The 22,553-nt window shown below is 41.8% G+C and overlaps 2 protein-coding genes across 3 annotated transcripts; both read right to left on the bottom strand.

Moving 5' to 3' along the window:
• Nucleotides 1-1,638: 1,638 nt before the first annotated feature.
• LOC4325310 (phosphatidate cytidylyltransferase 1) lies at nucleotides 1,639-8,299 on the bottom strand. Of its 2 annotated transcripts, none has more exons than XM_015766561.3 (12): nucleotides 8,074-8,299; nucleotides 7,253-7,344; nucleotides 6,552-6,805; nucleotides 6,269-6,420; nucleotides 5,434-5,575; nucleotides 4,584-4,740; nucleotides 4,320-4,367; nucleotides 4,138-4,224; nucleotides 3,134-3,262; nucleotides 2,981-3,037; nucleotides 2,167-2,250; nucleotides 1,639-2,087 (listed from the first exon to the last, which is right to left on the bottom strand). In XM_015766561.3, exons 2-12 carry the CDS (start codon nucleotides 7,328-7,330, stop codon nucleotides 1,998-2,000), a joined length of 1,278 nt encoding a protein of 425 aa, XP_015622047.1. In that variant the 5' UTR covers nucleotides 7,331-7,344; nucleotides 8,074-8,299; the 3' UTR covers nucleotides 1,639-1,997. The 2 variants fall into 2 exon arrangements, with proteins under 2 accessions (XP_015622047.1, XP_015622048.1); XM_015766562.3 differs by having other exon boundaries at nucleotides 8,069-8,299.
• A 12,520-nt stretch (nucleotides 8,300-20,819) lies between these two features.
• On the bottom strand, nucleotides 20,820-22,396 carry LOC9271377 (uncharacterized). Its single transcript, XM_026021100.2, has one exon. The coding sequence runs from the start codon at nucleotides 21,644-21,646 to the stop codon at nucleotides 21,059-21,061; it is 588 nt and encodes a 195-aa protein (XP_025876885.1). The 5' UTR covers nucleotides 21,647-22,396; the 3' UTR covers nucleotides 20,820-21,058.
• Nucleotides 22,397-22,553: the final 157 nt, after the last annotated feature.

A 22,553-nucleotide genomic window follows, 5' to 3' on the forward strand; every position in this document is an offset into this window, starting at 1 on the left:
TTATGATTTATTGCATGATCCTGTGATGTATTGATTTGTGTGTGATGTATTTGCGATGAATTTTGTAGAACTTGTGATGTAATTTGATTTGTGTGCAATTTTATTTTAGGATTTGTGATGTATTTGATTCGTGTGTATAAGTAACTTTAAAGATTTGTGATGTAGATTTGGGATGTTATCTTGATTTGGTATTTGGGGTTTAATTTGGGATACGCATCTCACTTGATTCGGGAGAAAATTAAAAAGAAAAAAAAAGAAAAAAAGGAGGGGGCATCTAGACTGCTGTTATCTCCTATTTAGTCCCGGTTGTTAACATCAACCGAGACTAAAGATCCCCTATCTTTAGTCCCGGTTATTTCACCCGGGACTAAAGATAGCGATCTTTAGTCCCGGATTCATAGTTCCGGTTGAATAACCGGGACTAAATGGGGGTTACGAACCAGGAGGAAAGATGGTTTCTCCACCAGTGATACGTACTCATAAAATACGTGCACACGCAGAAGTATACTTTTGACATGTGCTTAAGATAAATTCATGACCTAAACACTAAAAGTAGAGTTAAGCATCCTCGTGAAAAGAAAACAAAGTTATATATTCACAACTCTACCACTACACAAAAGTATTCCCGTCAACCATCATATGTCTCTTGCACTTATGCAATTCACTAATATCAATTTTACATTGAGATCAAATCAAATATAAAAAGTGATGTAAGCGTAGTTTAGGTTTTTTGTGGTGGAACTAGCTTACCTATCAACAGCGAGACGTGCCTGTGGCAACTATATCAATTTCAAGATATGTCGGTCAAATTTTTTTAAGATATTTACAAGGATAGGGTGTGCGTTTATAGGGGTGAGTATGGGCACATTATGAGCGTCTGCATTTTTTAAAAAAAAAACAAATATGAAAAGAAGCTGGTATATGGGCAAATACGAAATCAACGTGTACGAGTGAAATAAATTCCAAATTGGCTCACAGTACCCCTTTTAAAAAAAATAAACTTCCAAATTCAAAACGTGCACGAGTGAAAACATTTCCGTGTGCACCATAAAGGTTGAATGCATGCAATATGTTGCCAGTCCTCAAGCTTACACATGTAACAAATCCATGTCATTCTAGTATATATATACTAATACTGAATTTGTTAATGTTTCCAATTACACATGAGAGATCACGGACGAGTCATTTACGCGTTGGTATCAACCCCATCCTAGCGATCAGTTTCCTGCTTCCAAATCGTCGCGCCCGTAAACTCCACGTAGACAGTCGCCAATACAGGATAATGAAATAGGCCTGGATTGTATCTATCAGGAGGACAAACATGCAAGAGACCTAACATTTTCAGGTACTCCAATCCTCAATGACTATCCAACACACCAGCACATGAATAACCAAACAAGAGAACATTAAATACAAGCTAGAATAAGAATCAACAAGCGTGCAAGCGTGCAGCACATGAATAACCGAACACGAGAACATTAAATACAAGCTCGAATAAGGATCAACAAGCGTGCAAATGTGCAATGTGCTGACCTTGGGCTTTTATGTGCTTTGGCACGCGCACGAGTGTTTATCATAAAAATTATGCAAATTGCAGATGAATAAACGATAAGAACTGACCCATACCACGAAAATATCTTTTAAAAGGGGAATAAATTTTCCTCATTTCCTGTGTTATCTTGTGCATCTTGCACATATTTGATGTGAGGCCAACACACGAAGTGATATACACGAATACAACCTTTTCCGGTTCCCTTGTTACAAGGGCAGAAATGATGAGAATTAGCGTAAAAGGATAAACCGATCGCCAGAGAAGGCAACGTAAGTGGAGAGCGAATCAAGTACCTAAATCGCTAAACCCCATCCACACTCTATTCTGTACAATGGTTTGGAAAGGGACGTTGCTCTATCGCCGTACAGAGAAGCTATGCTGCTATACATGGAACCGAGCGCTCAAAAACAACATACTGTATGCTTCATCATAAGCAAACTAGTTCTCAGCTCTGCATTAATTGCCTTTCACGGTAGATTTCCCCAAGCTGCTGATATAAGAATTTCTGCTCCTCAAAGGTTAGATTTCTTAGAATCTGGATGACAAAAGATCGGAAATGCATAAGAATCACACAAGACAATAGTAAACAGGCTCAAATGAAGCATGGTCCTGACCTGTTCCAAGATTAGCTCAACAGAGTAGTTTTGGGGCGATATGAATGATTGGTGATATATGTATGCAAAAACTGCCATAACCATCTGGGGAAAATGAACAGGAACAAGTTTAGCAACTTGCAACATGAAAGCTTGTTAGGATGATAAAAAATAATCATGCATGTCTAATACTGACCAGAATAAATGAATGTGATGTTAGCATCAAACATCTATTTCGGCTTTTCTATGTATATAAGTGACAACTTTGTCATCTTGAAAATTTCCATGTCAAATTTGAATTTTCTAAAGCCAGAAAATAAGAAAACTACATGTGGAAGAATATTGTGTAATGTTAAAAAAATAAGAGAGAAATTAAAGGGCAATCATAAGTGCAATGTAGAGAAGTTGAAGTGGGCGAGCGGCAGATTCACAACCAGCACCATCACTAGTATTTCTTTTAAAAGGAGTAAAGATTCTGCAGAAGCTATTTTTAAATTCTATTGTTAATACTCGGTATAAAGGACTTATTTGCTATGTACTTGCTTTCTATTAACATTAGTCAGAATAACAGTAAAGTGAAGGAAAATAGGGCTTAAAACTTTGGCACATCTAGCTAGCTCAGAGGGGAAATTCGTAACACAGGGAAATACAAGAAAGCTAGCCAAAAACAACTTGCCACAGTGGAGTTCACAGGCAAATAACTTGACAACAGGCCCCTAACAAATTTCATATAGCTACAATATGTATATAGAAACACATATCGCTTTCATATGTATGTATATTATATGGGCAGTGACATTTTCTTATAATTAGAATATTCTTCGAGATTACTTACCTGACAATCCATTCGGTCAGTAATCCCACCATGCCCAGGTATGCTGTCTCCAAAATCCTACCACATCAAAAGAGTGATCAACAGAAATAAAAACAGTACAGTTTCCATACTTCAAGAAGTAATCCCGAGGAAGCAAAAGGAGGCACTGCTTACCTTTATTTTAAAGGCCCTCTTGAAGCCACTTGCAAAGAAACCTCCAAAAGGTGCTATTATTGATGCAAACAAACCTAGTGCTAAAGCATGCCACTGCACAGGCAAAAGAACAACTTCCTTCCAAGGGAACTGTCAACAATACATGTAATAACTTATTAACTTTAGCCAAAAACATCCATTGCTTGGAAAACATGATAAAAAACAAAATTCAAACGAAAAACAAAAACAGATTAATATATACAGTAGGGGGCTCCCCTACTGTTTTCCAGTGGAAAAAAGAACAACTAAAACAGATGACTCATCATGGTCAGGTATCATTAATTCATAAAACAAGGAAATTGAATGGAGTTTCAAAGAAAGTAAATGTGTTGCTTAAGTAGAGTTCATGCAAAGGACATGATTATGGTTGTCTCGCCTTTTTCAAGGACTAAAAAGGGGATAAACTGCATTACTCATTCAAGCATTCATGTGATCACCTGGCATCTTTTTGGTCTTTTATAGACTTTCTACTTGTTCTACATCATTCTTCTTGTATAACGAGAAAGCGGTAATTATTCTGCTGAATGATATGACGAATTTACAGTGTGATAACTAGTGCACAAAATAGTATTAGATAGAAAGCCCATTACTTTTTTGAAAGAAAAAAGAATATCCCAATAATTCTTATTCCTAAAACTTAGAATACAAAGGCTGGTGCTTTTTCAAGTATAACAGGACGCAGCATCTTGACTTGGAACAAGGAACTTTGCTCCTCTTGTGATTTCAACGGAATTATAAACAAATCAACTAACTCAATTCCATGTTCCCAAGTTTTCCAGTCTATAACCCAAAAAAAAAATCAGTATGATAATGGGTATGAGAACTGAAAACTTTCCTTGGCCACATTGATAATATTCATGGTTAGGCTTTACCTTAGGAACTTAACCTAGAGGGGTAACGTAAACAACCTATAACAGCGAAAGTAAAATAAATAAATTGAACAGAATAATGTTCAATGTTCTTACCCCCTTTGGCACCCATTCTCCCAAAGAATAATGTTCTGGCTTAAACATAGGACCAGGGTCACAACGAAGCCACCCTGTCGACAGGTCCTGAAATCATTTGCGTGATAAATATAAGAAAAGAATCACAGTAGCAAATTGTGTAGACAACTCACAATCACATTCCAAAGGAAATGATATCTCACTTTTCTTGGGCATGTCAACCATTGGAAACGGCCCATTACATTTGCTAACTGCCAAAAAAAAAGGGAGTGAAAAACAGTGTCAAATATAACTAGAAATATAATGTCCAGATATCATCTTTTGCATGAAAAACTGAAATGAATTATTATTTAAAGCTACCCCTTGAAGTGGCATAGTAGTCTTGCGTGAAAATAAACCATGCTAACTGACATAGACTAGCATAGTTAGAGAACTACAAAAACAATTAACAGAAGCTTTCATCTCACCACAAAAGCAGATATGATAGTTGTCACAGATGCACCAATAAAACCTTCCCAAGTTTTCTTTGGAGATAACTTGATCAGAGGTGTTCTCCCAAGAAAGAACCCAAATAGATAGGCAGCAATGTCGTTAATCACAATGAGAGAAGCAGGCAACAGAAACCTGTGTAAGTAGCATTACAAAGGAATTATATGGAGTTTGTCAAATGGTGTCTATAATGTAATCTGTTTCTAGATAAATAGCATGCACATAATATGACAAGTTCTCTACAATCTACAGTACATCATTTACTGATGTGTGGATGACATTCGATAGTTCGACCCAAAAAAAGAACTCTACCTGCTCATAATTGGTACGGTGCAAAAAGGAAATAGCAAGGCACAAACATACTGTGTATGACTGTTTCATTTTTGCAAATGGTGCTCCTAAGATTTTCTGCTTTTTCCCTGATGGAGTACTGAGCATCCCAAAATTGGTAGGTCCATGGTGCAAACAGATATATAAATAGGTCAAATATGGCTGGCCCAGTGACTATATCATTGTTACAGTTAATATTCCTTTTAAGTTGAAGAGGATCAGGGTAAATTGTTTTTTGCAGCTGCCAGACAAGTTGGGCAGCATGATGTTACTACTGTAGAATTCTGCAAAGTTAAGCATAGAGCACAGAAGATTTAGAGTCTCAGAAAATTTTTGTGGTGTTTTTTGTTTAACTTCTATACATGAGGAAACTTCTGAATGATTAATTACCTAATAAAAAACATGTTAGAGTCACTATTAAATTAAAATTGCTACAAGAAATCATGCATCTAATTTTTTTTTAACACGGAGGTGTTAGCAAGGAAATATATGGCTTACCAGAACATCCCTTCAAATATATTTGCCACGGTAAAAGAAGATTGTGCAAAAACCGTTAAAAGGATCATGTGCGTCCAGGCATATTGTTTGAACTGATACTTGTATGTCTTTTTCTTCAGAGTCAAAATAAACCAGACAAATCCTGGATCATGGCAGTTTACATTATACTTTTTGCCAGACAAGAACTAGATATCGCCAAGATGACAGATTACCAAAGTAGGACTGTATATAGCATAACTAATCCAATCGAGTGAATGGAAAAAATTGTCAAAGAAACAAGCATGTGCACATTAGATCCTTTTTGAACACTTAGGCAGGTCTGCAATGTTATACAAGCACTGAGCTCTGAACATTTGAAAAGGGCTCATGGGATGATGCCAAGTCCAAAACAATTGAAATGAAGTGGATTCTCTGCCAACCGGTTCAAATCAATAAAACAAAGAGGAACCAAGAAGTTCGCATGAATACTTGTTTTAATGCCAGAGCTAAAACTATACTCAAGACAACTAAAAAGATGAAAACTAAATAATGAATGCAGAAACTGTTCTCTAGATAATATTCAGTTGGTGTTTTAATGCCAGTGCTATAGATGAAATGATACCACTCAAGACAACTGAAATCATGAAAAACTAAATAATGACTGCGGAAGTTGGCTGTGGGATTCTTTAGCAGCGCAGGGGGCCATAGATGATATGGGTACAATGTAGTTAGTTTGGACAAGCTCTTTAAAGCTATGATCATGTAAGAAACACATAACTATTCTTGAGTCTTTTTAAACACAATGAAATTCTTAATGAATAGTTATTGTTTCAAATTAATTGCACACTGTACTTACCAGCAATGTAAAGAAAATAGCAAATGAACATCTGATACTTTATGAGACCACTGACAACCTTATACAATAAGTGATCTGAAGTTACTGTGTTAACAAGCTGTCGACTAAGAAAACGCCCATAAGTAAACAACATTGCTGTGAAAAAGAAGTGCCTGCAAAAAAAAAACCCTTACATAAAGAACTTGAACAGAATAGGCATACTTTTGAAAAGCATTGCATTGATGGCATCTACGAGATTAAAAAAAATTCCAGCTCAAATCATAGTACAATTGAAATGACCTACCAATTCAGTAGCCTGAAACCTGGTAGTTGTTTTTCTTCACTGGATTTTCTGAGTAGGTTAAAAAGCTCTTTGGCCATGAATATTTGAATAACAACCACCATGGCCCAGATATAGAGGTGACCCATATAAACTATCAACACAAAGCCTCCAATCATCCATACTGTAGAATATGTACGGATAAGCATTGACTTGTACTTATTCTGATCATTGACAAGCAAAGCTGGTCCATTGGTTCTATTCCCATCTGCAGTAGCCTGAACAAAAAGGTATCAATAAGCTCCAAAAAATGTGTGCCAGGTGTAACACAAAACAAGTTGTTGCTTTAGCTTTGCATCGTGCTCCTGTTTCAGTGACTCGGAAAACTCAAAAAATAATAAAAAGGAAGAATGAAGAGATGGAAGAGTAAATAAATGTAGTAACAACAGAGCAAACAATTTTTATTCACATCAACAACTCACCCTACAGGTATGGTTATGAGAAGTCCAAAATAATTGAGAAAGTAAAGTTAAAAGATAGGCATTTTGGTTACACAATAGCACAGCAAGCTCACTATACAAACAAAATAAATGAACCACTCTTCCCAACCACAAGGGTCTGCCCAACCACAAAAATAAATAAACACGGAGATATGAAGGCAATGCATACTGAGAAACCAAGGGGCCTTTCTGTTTGCTAAAATTTGTCATAATGAAATAGCCTACCTCAGTAGGACGTCTTCGCTGCCTGGCACGTCCTACATGAGAAGCAGAAACATCACTAGAGCTTGTGTCCCTTTCCATCGCTGCTATTTGATCTATATAAAATCATAGTAGTCAATCAGACCGGATTCAATAAGAACACATACTGACTATAGCGAGTAACTCATAGAATACACAGTAAACAGAACTTTACAATTTAGAGATGGTTCTGATAAGTAGAATGTGCAACAATTGGAGATCACAGTACAAAGCTCGCTCTAACACTAAACTGCCATAATAACAAGTAACTCGGCAAACTAGCAGTTCGTGCGTGTGAAATGATTAGATGACAAGAAGCCAACCATGCAAACTTCCTTGCTGTGGCACGGCAAGCGCCCCCCTTTGCCCCACACCTACAACACTGAATATCCAACGTCCACGCAATAAACTAAACACATCGCTGTCACGATTATTGATTCCTGCTCGCAGCCGCTCATCTGCAGGCCGTTCCCCAACTCATCTCTCTTAATAACAATTTGGTTCGAGAGAATACCTCCAGCTAACCAACTAAAAATCATTCGCAACAGCAGCATTCCATGGCCAGCTAAAAAGCCAGGGCGTAATATTCCCCCCGGAATTCGTTTTTAAAACGAAAAGCAATCACTAGCCCACTGTGCCGCATCAATCACAACCCCAGAGTCACGCACGAACACCTGATAACGAATCCCTCAACAACACAAACATCAAACAAGCCCACCCCTAAAACTAGCACGGAACTGCTTGCAATCCAACCAGCAACCAGCAAAGTAAGCGAAAGGGACGAGCGGGTGAGATTGAGACCTCACCGCGAAGCGAGCCCTCGGGCCGGAGGAGGGCGCCGTCGCCGGAGAAAGGCCCCGAGCTCGCCGGAACCCTAACTCGGCGAGGCGCGCGGCGCGGGGAGAGGAGGCGGCGGCAGCGTGCTTCGAGAAGGGGGAGGAGAGAGAGACTAGAGAGGGAGAGGGAGTTGTGGACTTGCGGAGCTGTGCGTGGTGGCTGGCTCTGCTTCGTAATTATCGTGGGGGAAATTCCAATTCCTTGCTTGGCTTTGCGGGCTTAAATAGCTCGGCTTCCGAAACAAGGCTCGGCTCGGGTCGGTTCGGTCGGTCGGGGGAGAATGGAATGAGAAAATGGGTGGAAGCAATTCACCCAAGTACACCGAGCGGGGCACACCGGGTGTGCTACAAGTAGGCTAGGGCCCCACCTGGGATGCGGCTCGCCCAGGGACTCCCTCCCTCTGAAGAAATAGATCGTGTCCGTGTGTCCTTTCTATAACCCGGGAGCATTTTCTTTCGTCCCCGCAAACGAAACGCGTGAGTCGCGTGACAGTTATTTCTGGCTGGCTCGGCTGGAAACTGAGCGCGCCAGGCACACGAAAGGCCAAGGAGAAAAGACCATCAAGTATTACTAACGGGGTGTTTAGATGGGGCTAAAACTTTTTAGCCCATATCACATCAGATGTTTAGACGCTAATTTAAAGTATTAAACATAGACTAATAAAAAAACTAATTTTATAAATGAGAGCTAATCCGCGAGACGATTTTTTTAAGCCTAATAATTAATCTATAATTATCAAAAGTTTAATGTAACATCACATTGTCAAAATCATGGCGTAATTAGATTCAAAAGATTCGTCTCGCGAATTAGCCCAAGCTTCTGAAATGGATTTTGTAATTAATGTATGTTTAATACTCTAAATTAGTATCTAAACATAAACATCCGATGTGACAAGGTGGAAACCAAACAGCCCCTAGTACTTGCGTACGTGCGCACTATACGCTCTGGACTGAGTTTCAGTACGGAGTAGTACTAGCTAATACGGAGTACGGAGTACTAGCCAAAACGACTTTGAGTTTGTTTAATGAATTTCCTACTGTGTAAAAAAACAAATTCTAACAACAAACTTGGACATGTGTCGAAATTTGTAATTAGAATTGGGTTCTTTTTGGGATGCCTGTTTTCCACGCGCATGTTTTTAAACTATACTCCCTCCGGTTTCATATTAGTTGTCGTTGAAGCAATGTACTCTGTGGATGATAATTCCTGACGTTTGAGCATCTCTGTGGAAGTTAATGACGAATTTGCCCATGTTAAACTAATTAATGTCTTAATGGTATTGCTGTTTCCAATATCAGCGCTTACACTACCGTGATGCATGACTAATCAGCTCCATTGCATGACCTGCACGGTGCGGTCTTCCAGTTAATTTAATAGGGGTAAAACAGGAATAGTTATCTTAATTAATCATGCCTTGTTTCAGGGTTATAGATACCACATACCTAATAGTAGTTGACTAAATCTCGGCAGTACCCACCACATACCATGTCCTATATGGAAACAACCTGCGGATATAGGAGGAGTTCCGGATAAGGAAAGACAACCAGAGTTCTACATGGAAACGACAAGGACTACTCGGATTGTATCCGTATTGGTTTCCCTAGTTCTACTTAGACAAGGAGACACCTATGGGTATAAATACAAGGCCCCCTATGAAGAGAGGGGACACACACGATCAACACCCACCATAGAAGACACGACAATCAACACACCCACCATAGAAGACACGGAACAACAGAAGCCAACATACGCCAAGACAAGACGCCGGATATCGACTTCAGAGATAGGCATGGCTAATCCCCTACGGTATCTCCGGATACTGTCAAGAGAGACGAAAGCGCTGTCTCTGATCTCGTCGGGCACGAACTCGAGGAGGAAGACTACCCTGTTGTCGACTACGAGTCAGAACTTCAGACCGCCATGTCGACAACAGTTAGCTAGGCTACCCCAAATATTGTACTGGTGTGATTATGGTGAATAAGAGCAATACCGGCTTCGGCCAACAGGATGTATGGTTATTACCTGACATTTCAGGGGCCCGAACCTGTATAAAAATCATATCTCCATCTCTTTTACCTCAGTCTCGCGTATACCCTAGTACCGACGATCCCCATACCATGCAAATACCGGAATCACGACATCAAACGTCGACACCTTGGTATGTGAGATTATGTCTAAAACGTCAATTAATATGAAACCGGAGGGAGTACTTAATAGTACTTCCTTCGTCTTGGAATATAGCAACTTATAATCAGATGGGACGCGTCCTAACTCTACTAATCTGAACATGTGTTCTAAGTTGCTATATTCTGAGATGGAGGGAATATATGTTTTTTCAAAAAAAAATCTATATTGAAGTTGTTTTAAAAAATTATATTAATTATTTTTTAAGAAATAGTTAATACTTTATTAGACATGTGTTAAAGTATCATCCTTTTTTCATGCGGGATTAGTTCGTAATCTACCCTATAATTCACCAACTACACTCCTACAAACCTCATTCATCAAATCCGATGGTCAAGAATGATCGAATCCAATGATTCGAGATCGTCGTGGACCCTCTCCCTTCCGCACGCGCTTGGCACCCACACCTGCCTGCATTCCTCCTCTCCCCTTCCCTCACGCGCGTCCCCCAATCACGCCGAGAACCCTGTCTCTGCCCTCCTCTCTCTCGCACTCACCCAGCTCCGCAGACGCTGCACCCTCACGCCACCGACGCTCCGCCATCGCGACGCCGCCTTGCCACCCGCGACGTCGCCTCGCCCCTCACGCCAACCGCCGCCGACCGGCGCCGCCACCAGCATCACCGATTCTCCATCGCGCCCTATCGTGGCCCGCATCGCCAATCTACCCTGACCGGCGCCGCCGCCCGCATCACCCATCTACTCCGTGCCTCCACGTCAACCTCCATCGCCTCCCCGGGCTCGAGACCGTCGCCGTCATCGGGAAGACCAATGGCGCCAACCTCTTCGCCTGGGATGACCGCCGGGGCCTCCTCGCTGTCGGCCGCTGGAAGCGCCTGACCATTTTCCGCCTTGACAATGAGAATTCAGCTCCGCATTGCCTATTCTTTCTCGGTTGTGATTTGAGTGTCTATGGCTATGGTTTGACTGTTACATCATTTGGGTTTCGGTGGAAATTGAGATGGCCTGTTGGTAGTGCTCAATTTGGAGAATGGGAAGTATGATACGGGGGATTATCTAATCAGGTTGAAATAGATATTCAGTGGAAATTAAATCAAACACTGGAAGAGTTGCTTCCAATCCTCACTGTTCTGCTGTTCTTCTTGATAATGGCTGCTTCTAGATTCTTGCCTGATGCTTGCTTGGTTGGGTTTTGCAAAGGATTAATGCCTGGTTGTCGTGCATTGGATCCGGCAGGAGTGCCCCAGGTCAGAGCTACTTGTTAGCAGAATAATTGAATTCTTCATGCTGTTAATTTTCAGGTGCTTTTAGCCACCTGTAGCAAATGTTGACTGCATGATAAAAAAACTAAACTTTGTTTACTTGTGAATTGTTGCATTACGGTGATCTACAAAAATCTACCTTTTCATTTTATGTTCGAACTGGCGGTGTCGATTTTGGTTAAACTTTGACACCTGAAGGATCTTAGCTTGAAGATAAATGTGCATCTGCTGTTTTAGATGCACTTGGTTCTGTCCAGGGAAGATTAACTGTGGATTCTTTAGTTACTGAAACATTTGGAACAACTGGCTATTAAAACCACAAATTCACAAGCTATATTACTTAAGTGCTGCTTGTGAATTTTGGTTAACTTTGACACCTGAAGGATCTTACCTTAAAGATAAATGCGCATCTGCTGTTTTAGATGCACTTGGTTCTGTTCAGGGAAGATTAACTGTGGATTCTTTAGTTATTGATTATTAGTCTTTACAGTCTAGCGTGTGAAACCGTGAATGCCACTTCTGCGTTTCATTCACTTGTGTTCAGGTTTTAGCAAACATAATTCAGATTGGTCTGGATGGCATAGTATATGAATGATTATTGAAGCTGCCAGTAGTTGAATAATGCTTTGACCATAAGTAGCACCCCGAATATGTTATATGCAGGATTATCAGTACTTGTTTGCGTTTGTTGCACCGTCTTTCATTTTTGTAGCCATTGTCTCATGATGAAGCAAGATCATTATTTGCGTTTGTTGCACCGTATGTCAATGAAGCCAAGGAGACCAAGAGCAGTAGTTCTCTACCTCAAAAGGTAGCTGAATCTGAAATAGAATTTTGCTTTTTCATTTATGTTATATATTTTCCTTTCTGTATTGAGCTTGGAGATCTCAACATGATTTAGGATTTATACATGTTGATTGGTGAATGTTAGCACCTATATACATGTTCTATTTTTTTTCTTAAAGATAATTGCTTTTTTTTTTGTATTTCGTTGTTTCCTAAGATGTACCAACATTTCTTAAAGACGATTTCCTCACAGACTTGCTTTTCATAAGAAATATGGTAAAAAATGAAGTATGTAATTTAAGTATTACATTTTGTGGATAGGATTATATATTTGTTATATATTTTTTGCTTGCAAAAATATATGAGGGCACTATCAAATGTTGCTGTAGCGTAAGCAATAAGCGCACACTTATTTTTTTTCCCGTGTGACTATTCCACTTATTGCTATTCCATGAGCTTCTTGATTCAGCTCACAAACACAAGACAATTGATTTGGAGTCCACTTTTTAATACAGGTATATATATTAGGTGTCTTATATATTAGTCTAATGACATCATTGCTTCTACATGAAACAAACTAAGTGGTCTGCTACTACATTTTTTGGTATTGTCATTCTTATAGGTGCTTAATGTTGAAAGATATATTCTACGGAATATCCAGTAGACGAATCTCTTGGTTGCTTTTTACTAGGACTCATGTCTTAATCGCCATTTTATTTTTTTAATCCTTTCGAATTGTTTACCCAGATTTTAATCCACGTGACTTCCATATTTATGATGATTGCTTAGGACTTGATCATAGAAAGGGAGGTTAAAGAATGCAACAAAGCCATCACTTACCATCTTCAACGACTTGGGCGGCGAAACAAGGGTTTATTTTCAATGATACGAATTCATCCATTTATTATCTTTGTTGCCTTGTCTTTATAACCGCGAGACATTATTTTTCACCAGTAACTCTGATGAAATGTAGTATTATGTCAATGACCAAATTTGTCATAATCTTTATATGCATTTTGACACGGTATCTTTTCCTGCTATATCACCTATATTACTGCTTATCAATTTCTAGTTTTGGTAGCAAGCCATTCAAGTGACACCGTAGCGTTAGCACGGAAACATTACTAGTACTACTAAATAAGAGAACACAGCCTTTGAGTAGTAGACTAGCGTAGTAGCCGTCCCAGTCCCCGACTCCCCGTGTATCAAGATGACTCGTGTGGGATACATTCGCCGTCCAGATGCAACGCGGTCAGAAACCGTCTCCGCACCTCAAAGTTGAAGCAGCCGACCCGAGTCACCCGACCCTTCCAGTCGTCGCCCGCGCGCCGTCTACAAGAAAACCGACAATGCAGAACGATCCGGTCCAGTGCGATCGCGACGGCGTGTAGCCGTCAAGACGGAAGCGACCAAGTTCAAACTTCAAAGACGACGAGAAAGAAATTGTGAAGCGTGGTCGCATGTTCGGCACCACCGGAAAGTGCCCGCGACCGCGCGCGACTCCTCTCGGTTCACCTCGCATCGCATCTGCTTTTCGGTGGAGGTGGGGTATCCGTCGCCTTTGCTTTTCCATCGCCGGCCCACGTGGGTTGGGTGCCGAGGTAGTGGGGGCATAAAAAGACGACAACAAAAGGGAAGGGGAATTTCAGCCCACGTTGCGGAATATGGGATCTTCCATTTCTTACTTGCTTTAAGTTCACTTTAGGTCCCTAAATTTATCGCCAAGTCTAAAATTTATTCATGAACAGAAATACCAGGTATAAATACTCATCCTCCAACTAACAATACAATGTTGTCATGTTTACGGATAAGGCATATCTCATATCCGACGACTTATGGAATATATGAGTATGGTATACCTTCACGTACACGGGTTGTTTCCGTATACGTTGTAGGAATCCGTTACAAATTATAAAAAATATCTCTAAGAGTCAAGTGATTTCCAAAGTCCTACTCGGAGGGGATAAAGTTTCTATTATATCATACGAGATCCGATGTCTCCAAGTCTTACTTAGAGATCAAGATGATTCACGGTATAAAAGGGACCCCCGAGGAGGGGTGCAAGGCATTGAAATTCATCGCCAACACACCCGCCATAGTTTACAAAGCCGGGGTACGCGGAGCCAAGCCGCCGGGAAATCTCATCGAATAAATCGACTACGATCTTGTCGGTATCATCGAATTCATCTACTTCCACAGTACTTGTTAACAACCAAATTTGGTAACATCGGCATCGGAAAAGAAGATTAGATCGAAGTGGAGTCGGAGGCGGAGATCGATTCGGGAACAGAGTAGGAATCGGCTAGAGTCCAGATCGGCTACGATTAGGATCAGCTGAGTTTGAGTCAGACTAGGTAGGCTGATGCAGCCGATTCCGACAATACAACTTGGTGTGTGACATCGGGTTGAATTGAGGTGCTTCAAGATGATTGCCGCACATGGATAGAGTCCTGAGAAGGCAATTGTATCTATTAATTAGGATATTTTATGTAATTTCCTTAGAGATATGCTTGGGCAAAAGTCTGCCGCAAAGACTTATGGTATATTAGAGTTTGTTAGAGATAATAGTCGTGTCCGGTATGGACATATCTTGTAATTCTCGGGTATAAATAGACCCTGAGCCCTATATAATTCTTAACACACACGTTCAATACAATTTCGGCGCATCGCCACCCTTTTGCTTTAGTTTTATTTCGATGAGTTCTTGCTTTCGGGTTAAGCTGCATCGGTTTCGATCTTCAAGAAGAGGTAAAACTTGTTATGACGGCTTGCGTTCTCGGGATTAGTGCTTCCATCTTTATGACACTCTAATCTTGTTTATGTAATTCATCGAGTTATCATATATCTTACATAATCTCTAGCAATATCGCCATCTAACCCACAATCGGCTAACATCTGTTAATAGAGGGCAGCCGATTAGGTTAAATATCGACGTTGGTTTAGATTATATAAGATATCTACCACTCTATGAAACTTTCAGCGGCTTGATTATCTAGATATTGTTCTTCTTTTCATACTTAATGCTGCATCAGTTGAGTTTGACTGATTAAGTCGTGCTTAGAATATCAATCTCTAGCCTGCCTTCTGGTTGCCGATTAGGGTAGTATCGGAGTTTCAGCCGATCTTATCTGATTTAACTATATTTGCTCTATATGCTTCATTGACACGTTAGATCTGCCCTTTATGTCAATATATTATTGCATTTAAGTATATTAGGCTTCTGTTTGGTAGATTCTGCTTGTTTCAACATCTTAACATAGAGTTGTATCGGAGTACTAGCCGATACATGCTAGATCTATCTGATCGGCTAAGCTGTAAACACATATAGTTATGTTATTAACATATATTTCAATCTAAGTGATTTATATTGTCTCGGCATGGCGATCGATCTATCCCAATCACTTGATTTAAGTATATGTCGATATAAGATTTATATTCTGTTAACATCTACAGCCGATCGAATAGATTTAGTTCTTTATTATCTATTTATAACCGCCGATCGATTCACATATGACATCGGCTCAAAGATAAATGATATGTCATCGGCACATAGCCGATCGGCTATCATTTATGGATTTAACCGCGGTTGTCTTGTCTTTGTTTCTTGTTGATTGCAGGATCAAATCAACTGGCACGCTAGCATACCCGAAGGCGAGCTTTGGACCTGCACTGGAGTTAAGCAGATCTCCCAGGCCTCGTGTTTTTCATCAACAGTACTATGTGGTTTTTTTATCATCAATCCCATATAAACTGGACTAGGGCTATTACATGATAAGGGGCCTGAACCAGTATAATCCTTGTCTTTCTGTTTGCTTAATGTCGTACTACGTAGATCCTTGTTCTAATGTACCCCAATACCCTAATCATTCGATTTACGAGTATCACTCATCGACACATGTCAACTTTGATCCTTCGGTAGCAGAGTAGTCGGTTTTGACGGACATGGTGAGTGGGACCCCTGTGGGCCCCACATGTCAGTGGCCAACTCACCACGTGGGGCCCATATAGGTCCCACTCACCTTGTCAACCAAAAGTTACCACCATATTGCGATATTATGAGTTTAGAGATGGCCTATACCTAATATTTCGGTTTAGGGATGAATTTCAGACTTGGCGACAATTCGAGGGACCTAAAGTGAACATGTTCCTTCTTACTCGAATCCCTACTCCCATCCTCGAAAGGGGATCTCTGCTCCAGTAGTCCGGTTCCATGTTGGGTCGGCCTGGCTAAGCGTTGCAGAGTGCAGACTTGGGCTAGAAAGGTACTGGACTAGTGATATTTTTTGCATAATAAATGCAGGCCTCATTTGATCTTCTTGTTTTGTCTCAGAAAGAAGATTTTTTTAGTCATTTTTAGTTTTCTACTCTGATTTTTTTTCTTTAAGTGTTATGCCGACATGGGCATATTGATATCGTATAACAGCAAAGATCGATGGAGTTCCTCTGGTAGATATTATAAGTCTGGATTATTGGCGACGAAGATCTGTTCAGTCAAGAGGGCACCAAACCACGAGGTACACAGTTAGCTGAAAATAACAGATCCAACGGGTAATGGAATTGGGATGCGATGATGATATAAGCGCGTTTCCGTCCAGCTGGCCCAATCAAAACTATTACAAAGATAGCCATTTTCGCCTGCAATGCTATAGTGGATGCATACTAAGCCACACATAACTGACCAAAACGACTTTGGCGAAGCCGACGGTGATGCTTGCAGAGAGATGCAAGAGCAAGACGTACTGTTGCTTCTCACACCAACATAGTCCATTAGTCCCTACAAGAAGCGGATGATTGGATCGACTTGCACGTAACATAACAAGTTGATACATAACAAAAGCAGCGCAAACGAGGTTTTGGTACTCTCGTCGTCCTCGTCTCTTGGTATCTTTGGTTAGAGAGAAGCGCTCGTATCTTCGACGACGTTCTCTCTCAAGTGCTACAAGTGATCGATCGATTGGGTGGGCGGCAGTGGATGGAAGCGAATGGTAGCCCATTAGAAGTCCTGTTTACCGGCCGTCTTGTCCTTTTTGCTACTAGCTTTTCCCGTTCTCTAGGAGTTCATGTTGTATGTAATAGATTTTTTCGGCTTCGTTCCCCATGTATCCCTCGGCGACAATCTAGACGGGTTGCAGAGATGTGATATTTTTCCTCTTAATATACTGACGTGTGTAAAGCTTTTGCAAGTTTGTTAAAAAAGTTGAGACATAAGAAAATGCTCAATGGTTTCTAGTTCTCATTCTGAATCAGTGCTGCATAGAGTGGCCTCTTTGGCTCTTTCGTCCGAGACTTCTCTGAACTCGGAACTCAGCTTTGATGTCGTCAAAGACCAAAACTGTCTTTGATATCGCACAGAATAATTCAGCTTGAAATTTGACTCGACTCGATTCGGTTCAGAGACACCACATGGAAAGAATGATCAGACTTTGTAGCAAGTAGTTTGGTTCTAGGTTCCATAGCATGTGCGCCCGGAAATTAAACTGGGCTTTACAAAAGCACTTCCCATAACTTCAGGCGTGTGCCAGTGGATCGAAGAACTCACGTAGAAACCAAGCATGATAAATACTTAAAATAGAAGACGAACTTGCACAGAGGACAAAAACAAACAATGTAGTAGAAACGAGGATCACGTACGCTAATTAGCGGCAGTGTCATGTCATGTCATATCGCTCAAGCTAAGCTAGCAGGTATAAGGCTCAATGGCTCATCTCATCCAGTTGCTAGCTAGCTGCTAGCTATTTGAGATTGATTTGGTGGCCACTTTTACCTGGAAGCAGTTGAGCCCCTCCAGCTTTTTGCCAAAAGGCCATCCAGGCACATGAGCGCCAATTTGAGAATTGACATCAAAAGGTGGCCGTGAGAGAGGAGGAGCAGTGACTTGTGTGAGCTTGTGCTTAATGGAAGAATGGCCATCATGGTGCTTGTGGTCCATGCCATTGGCTTTGCATATACATATAGCACATATATAAAGATGCATTTGGTCCACTCAAAGCCTAGATCAACAATATATACTTTCTCTGGGTCCTTCACCCAAGGCCCACACGAACCAACACTCTTCCGCTCTTATCTATCTCAAAATTACACGCACAAGTGCACAACTACACAACATGTTTGTATCCCTCCAAAAAACAAAAGCAAGAAAACTACACAACCATGTACGAATCACTTGCCCACACATGCATAAGCACAAGCTTTTAAGTTGGCAAGCGCCCTAATTAAAGTTCATTTGATTAGTTAGCCTGATCAGGGGTCCATCACTTGGAAGCCAACTAATTAGGTCGACACCTTCACGTTCCGGTACATGTCGTTGCCACGAGAGACGGGTGTGGTGCTACTGATGGCCTACGTACTGTTGAGATAAAAACAGCTATGAATTCCTACTCCAAAAGAGCTCGGCGACACATGAACACATGCACTCAATCAGCTCTATTTTATATTTAAACATTGGCATATGCTTAAAGTTCTCTTATATCTGCATCAAGCTCTGCTGCACCACACCAGTTGCCATTACAATTTTAGACGTTGCAACTTCACAAGCCTAAATGAAGTCATTATGGAAGTGCCAATTGCCTTCCCTCTCATCATGGGTAGATGGTTTAGCAGTTTTCATGACAGATAGCTCTAAGTGGTTTTAGGAAAGAATAAACTAAATCAATATACAATACTACTAGTTCACCTCAACACCTGAGCTGATCATGGGAGAGCTAGCTGGTCGAGGATTTAACCGGCAGAAAGAAATGGACCTCCCTTGCTGTTACAGCAATTTAAAGCTAGGTACGTACTCCGTTGCCTTGTGGCTGCTGAAGAATGTGCCAAGAGTTTATTAACTGTACAATCATTCAGAGAATTCCAGGCCAATGATTATGCAGGATTTCTGAGAATTTGGTTATTGGAGTACATGGGGGCTAGCGGCGCTCCCCAGTTGACGGCGTGGTACGGCTGAATTTTTGGAGGGGCTAAACTACTAATTATGCGCCCCATTAGGGAAGCAAGTTAGCTTAAGAATCAACTAGTAAAATCTCGAGCAGCATTCTCATGGGGAAGAACGATTAAACAAACGGAGTGCGTGGAGATGGTTGAAAGATAATCATGTAGTGGACATCCCCAACAAAAACAAAACTCCATTTGAGCCCCAGGCAAGATCAGTGGAGCAGTATAGATTAAGTATATCTTTGCATGTGGTATCCATACTCTAATACTATACTGCTAGTGTCCAGTGATGATTCATCAGCACCATACACATACATATATACTCCGACCTTCTAACTAATCCATGACCATCCTCTTTAAAAGAAAAAACAATTCCATGATGAACAAATTTATGGAGAAGATCAACCGTATTCTTTGTAGATTACAGTGTTGCCAAAGCTCCCAGCCGTAGTAACTAACAAACATCTGTTCCACTACTGTTCACGTGTACTCCACTGATTTGTGGGAGGAATAACAAATGAGACATCCTTAGATAAGGCAGCAGCTGCGAGTGGTCTTCCTCCCTCTTGATTGAATGAAAGAAAGAAAATAAAGAATGAGAAGGAACAAATTGTACGTACCCATCTTTATGTCAAATCCATAATGCTTACAAAGAGGAAGCTTTAGTTTGCAACTTTTTTTTAGCGAAAACAACAGAAAAGAAAGAGTAATATAGTCCTCTGTACTAGCTACCAGTATACTAAATTAACCAGCAACAAACAAACCATAACCTACACGGAGATCTTAAAGCAAAAGCTAGCGGAGCTCCTAACGCATCAATTTAGAGGCATAATCAGCTAGCTCCAGCCTCCAACAGAGGGAAAGCCGAGGGAGGGTTTATCCTTATATCCTGCAGCTCTGCTTCTTTAGCTTCAGTAGTTGCAACGGTTGTTGGGTGATCAGTATGTGTCATATGGCTTAAAGCTGCAGCTGCTAGTGGAGGGAGGGATGGCCATGGCCGTGGCCCGGGGCCTCACTGGCAATCATTGGCCTACTCATTGATTGCTTAAGCGTTCAGAACTTTCGCATACTCATGATGATCAGAACAATATGCACCGAGGGGCCTGCTCTTTCTTTCGTTCTTTCCTTCTCACACTCTGCCATCTTGCAGGACAAAAGAGAGAGCGAAATATGGAATTTAGGGCGCAGCACGGAATACTAAAATTTCCAGAGGAATTTACAAGTTCGCACCAATATCAAAGTGACAGTTGGTTTAGTGGTATAGCGCTTTTGGAGAAGAAAAATAGTGAAAGGGCAAATAGATGGGGGCTCCTAGCTAGGAGTAGCTTGCTGGTGTGAGCGTGGAATGTGTAGCAGGCTAGCAGCATAGTAGCAGAAAATTGAGGGGAAGATCAAGATCCATCTATTGCTGGTGTGATTTGCACCTCATACCTTTCAGAAAAAAAATATATAATTGCACCTTTGCTAGAAGGATGCTAGAGAAATATTGTTTACACAATTTTAATATGTATGTACAGAACAATGCAAACTGCTGTAGCAACTAGTAACTAGTTGAGCCCATAACTGGATCATAGGTGCTGTAAAGATAGAGGGGCATAGCAAAAATTGTATCTTTTTCTTCACAAAGACATCATTTCACCCTGTAAAGGAGCAGGGAAGAGGATGATGCTCTAATAAAGGAGACGGGCCGGGGAAAGAATGGCAAAAGTAAAAATAAAAAATAAAAACCCGGAGGGCAAACAGAAGGAATTGGCAAAAGAAACTAAGTAAAAAAACAAGAACCCAATGGGAAAAAATAGAGAAGAAGAAGAAAAAAAAACGAACACCTCGTTTGATTACAAGTCATCCTCGGTGATGCTCTCCAGGTGAGGTCGCCACACGGCGACGCGCCCGCGCCGCCGGTCTCTCGCCGTCGACGCCTTCTCCTTCATGATCTCCGACAGGTACCTCTCGTTGGCCAGCAGCCGCTCCTTCTCGCCCTCCGAGCCGACGCGGGTGGGCGGCGCGGCCGCTGCGTTGCTGGCAGCTCGGCCGCCGGCGGCCTCATCAGCGGTTTCTTTCCTCCTCCGCCGCCTCCTCGCCGCCGCGGGCGCCTGCGCTTGGGCCGCCTTCGCCTTCTCCTTCTCCTTCTCCTTCTCCGGTGGGGCCATCACCGGCATGAGGAAGTAGATCTTGCCCTTCTGCAGCTCGGCATTGGGCGGCAGGATGACGGGCTTCTGGACGACGATCCCGCCTCCCCCGCCGTCGGCGGGGCACGTGGACGGCGGCTTCCGGAGGACGTGCTTGGGGTACGCCTTCATGATCTCGCCGGCGAGCACCGGCCGGCTGATCTCCTCCACGCGGCCGTTGGAGTGCACGATGCGCACCACGTCCAGCGCCCCGCACGGCAGGATGCACGCGATGCAGCACCGTATGGTGTCCATGCCCGACGTCGGCTCGCCGGCCGGCAGCACGTACGGACCGATCTCCTCCGTCCCCACCGGCACTCTCCCCCTCTCTCGCCGCCGGCCGCTTCGCCGAGCTAGCTAGCTCATGGGGTTGCAGGCTTGCAGAGCGCGCACGAGGAGGAGGAGGAGAAGAAGAAGAACTCAACCGAGCGATGAGTTTGTCCGCTACACGTGCGAGCGGGCGAGCGAGAGAGCTCACCTGGCCTTGGGTCTTTTTGCTGCGGGAATGGTTCGCGCTTTTGTGTGTATATATATAATATATCTAGATATATACCACATACATATAGTGTCACCTTAGGATACTAGCTAAGCTTAGCTTAGGGATGCAGAATTGGTTCTTGTTCTTTCTAGCTCGTGTGCGAGCAAGCAAGTAGCTGAGATCACTCTACTACTATGCCTCAGGACCTCTCCTCTATATTTTTTCTACCACCAGCTGGTACTCAACTTGTTGGCTTTATGTAGTAGATTGAAAGATCAGGGGATATATAGAAATGAGATGGGACTATGTGAATTGTGGATACATTCATCTTTTCTTATTTTCCTTTTATCTATCCTATTGGGCCTTTGAGTGGAACCCCTGGCCTAAATCATTGCTACTCCACAACCATTGTACTTTGGTTAGGGTTAGCTAGGGGACTGGTTTTCATGGCCTCATCATGTGTGGGGGACTGGGGGATGGTCTGTAAAATTTCGGATTAGTGCACACCGATGGGATGGGAAAGAGAGGAACTGATGAAATGTGGTGATCTGTGTGTGGTACCATGCATGCATATTAGTAGATGTGGTCTTGGGGGGAATGGACCGGATAGCGCATATTAGCTTGTGATGTCACTGTTGTCATGATTAAGGACTAGTTGAATATGTTTCTCATTTAGGGACCTCT

The sequence above is a fragment of the Oryza sativa genome, chromosome 1 (genome assembly GCF_034140825.1).
Source record: "Oryza sativa Japonica Group chromosome 1, ASM3414082v1".
Lineage (NCBI taxonomy): Eukaryota > Viridiplantae > Streptophyta > Magnoliopsida > Poales > Poaceae > Oryza > Oryza sativa.

What these genes read in the sequence shown, in the direction of transcription:
- LOC4325310 (XM_015766561.3), bottom strand. Translation starts at nt 7,330, where the DNA reads ATGGAAAGGGACACAAGCTCTAGTGATGTTTCTGCTTCTCATGTAGGA. An exon ending in GGTTGACATGCCCAAGAAAA is followed by an intron (nt 4,225 to 4,319) that starts GTGAGATATCAT and finishes AAATGATTTCAG; the next exon opens with GACCTGTCGACAGGGTGGCT. An exon ending in AGAGGGCCTTTAAAATAAAG is followed by an intron (nt 3,038 to 3,133) that starts GTAAGCAGTGCC and finishes TTGATGTGGTAG; the next exon opens with GATTTTGGAGACAGCATACC.
- LOC9271377 (XM_026021100.2), bottom strand. Translation starts at nt 21,646, where the DNA reads ATGGACACCATACGGTGCTGCATCGCGTGCATCCTGCCGTGCGGGGCG.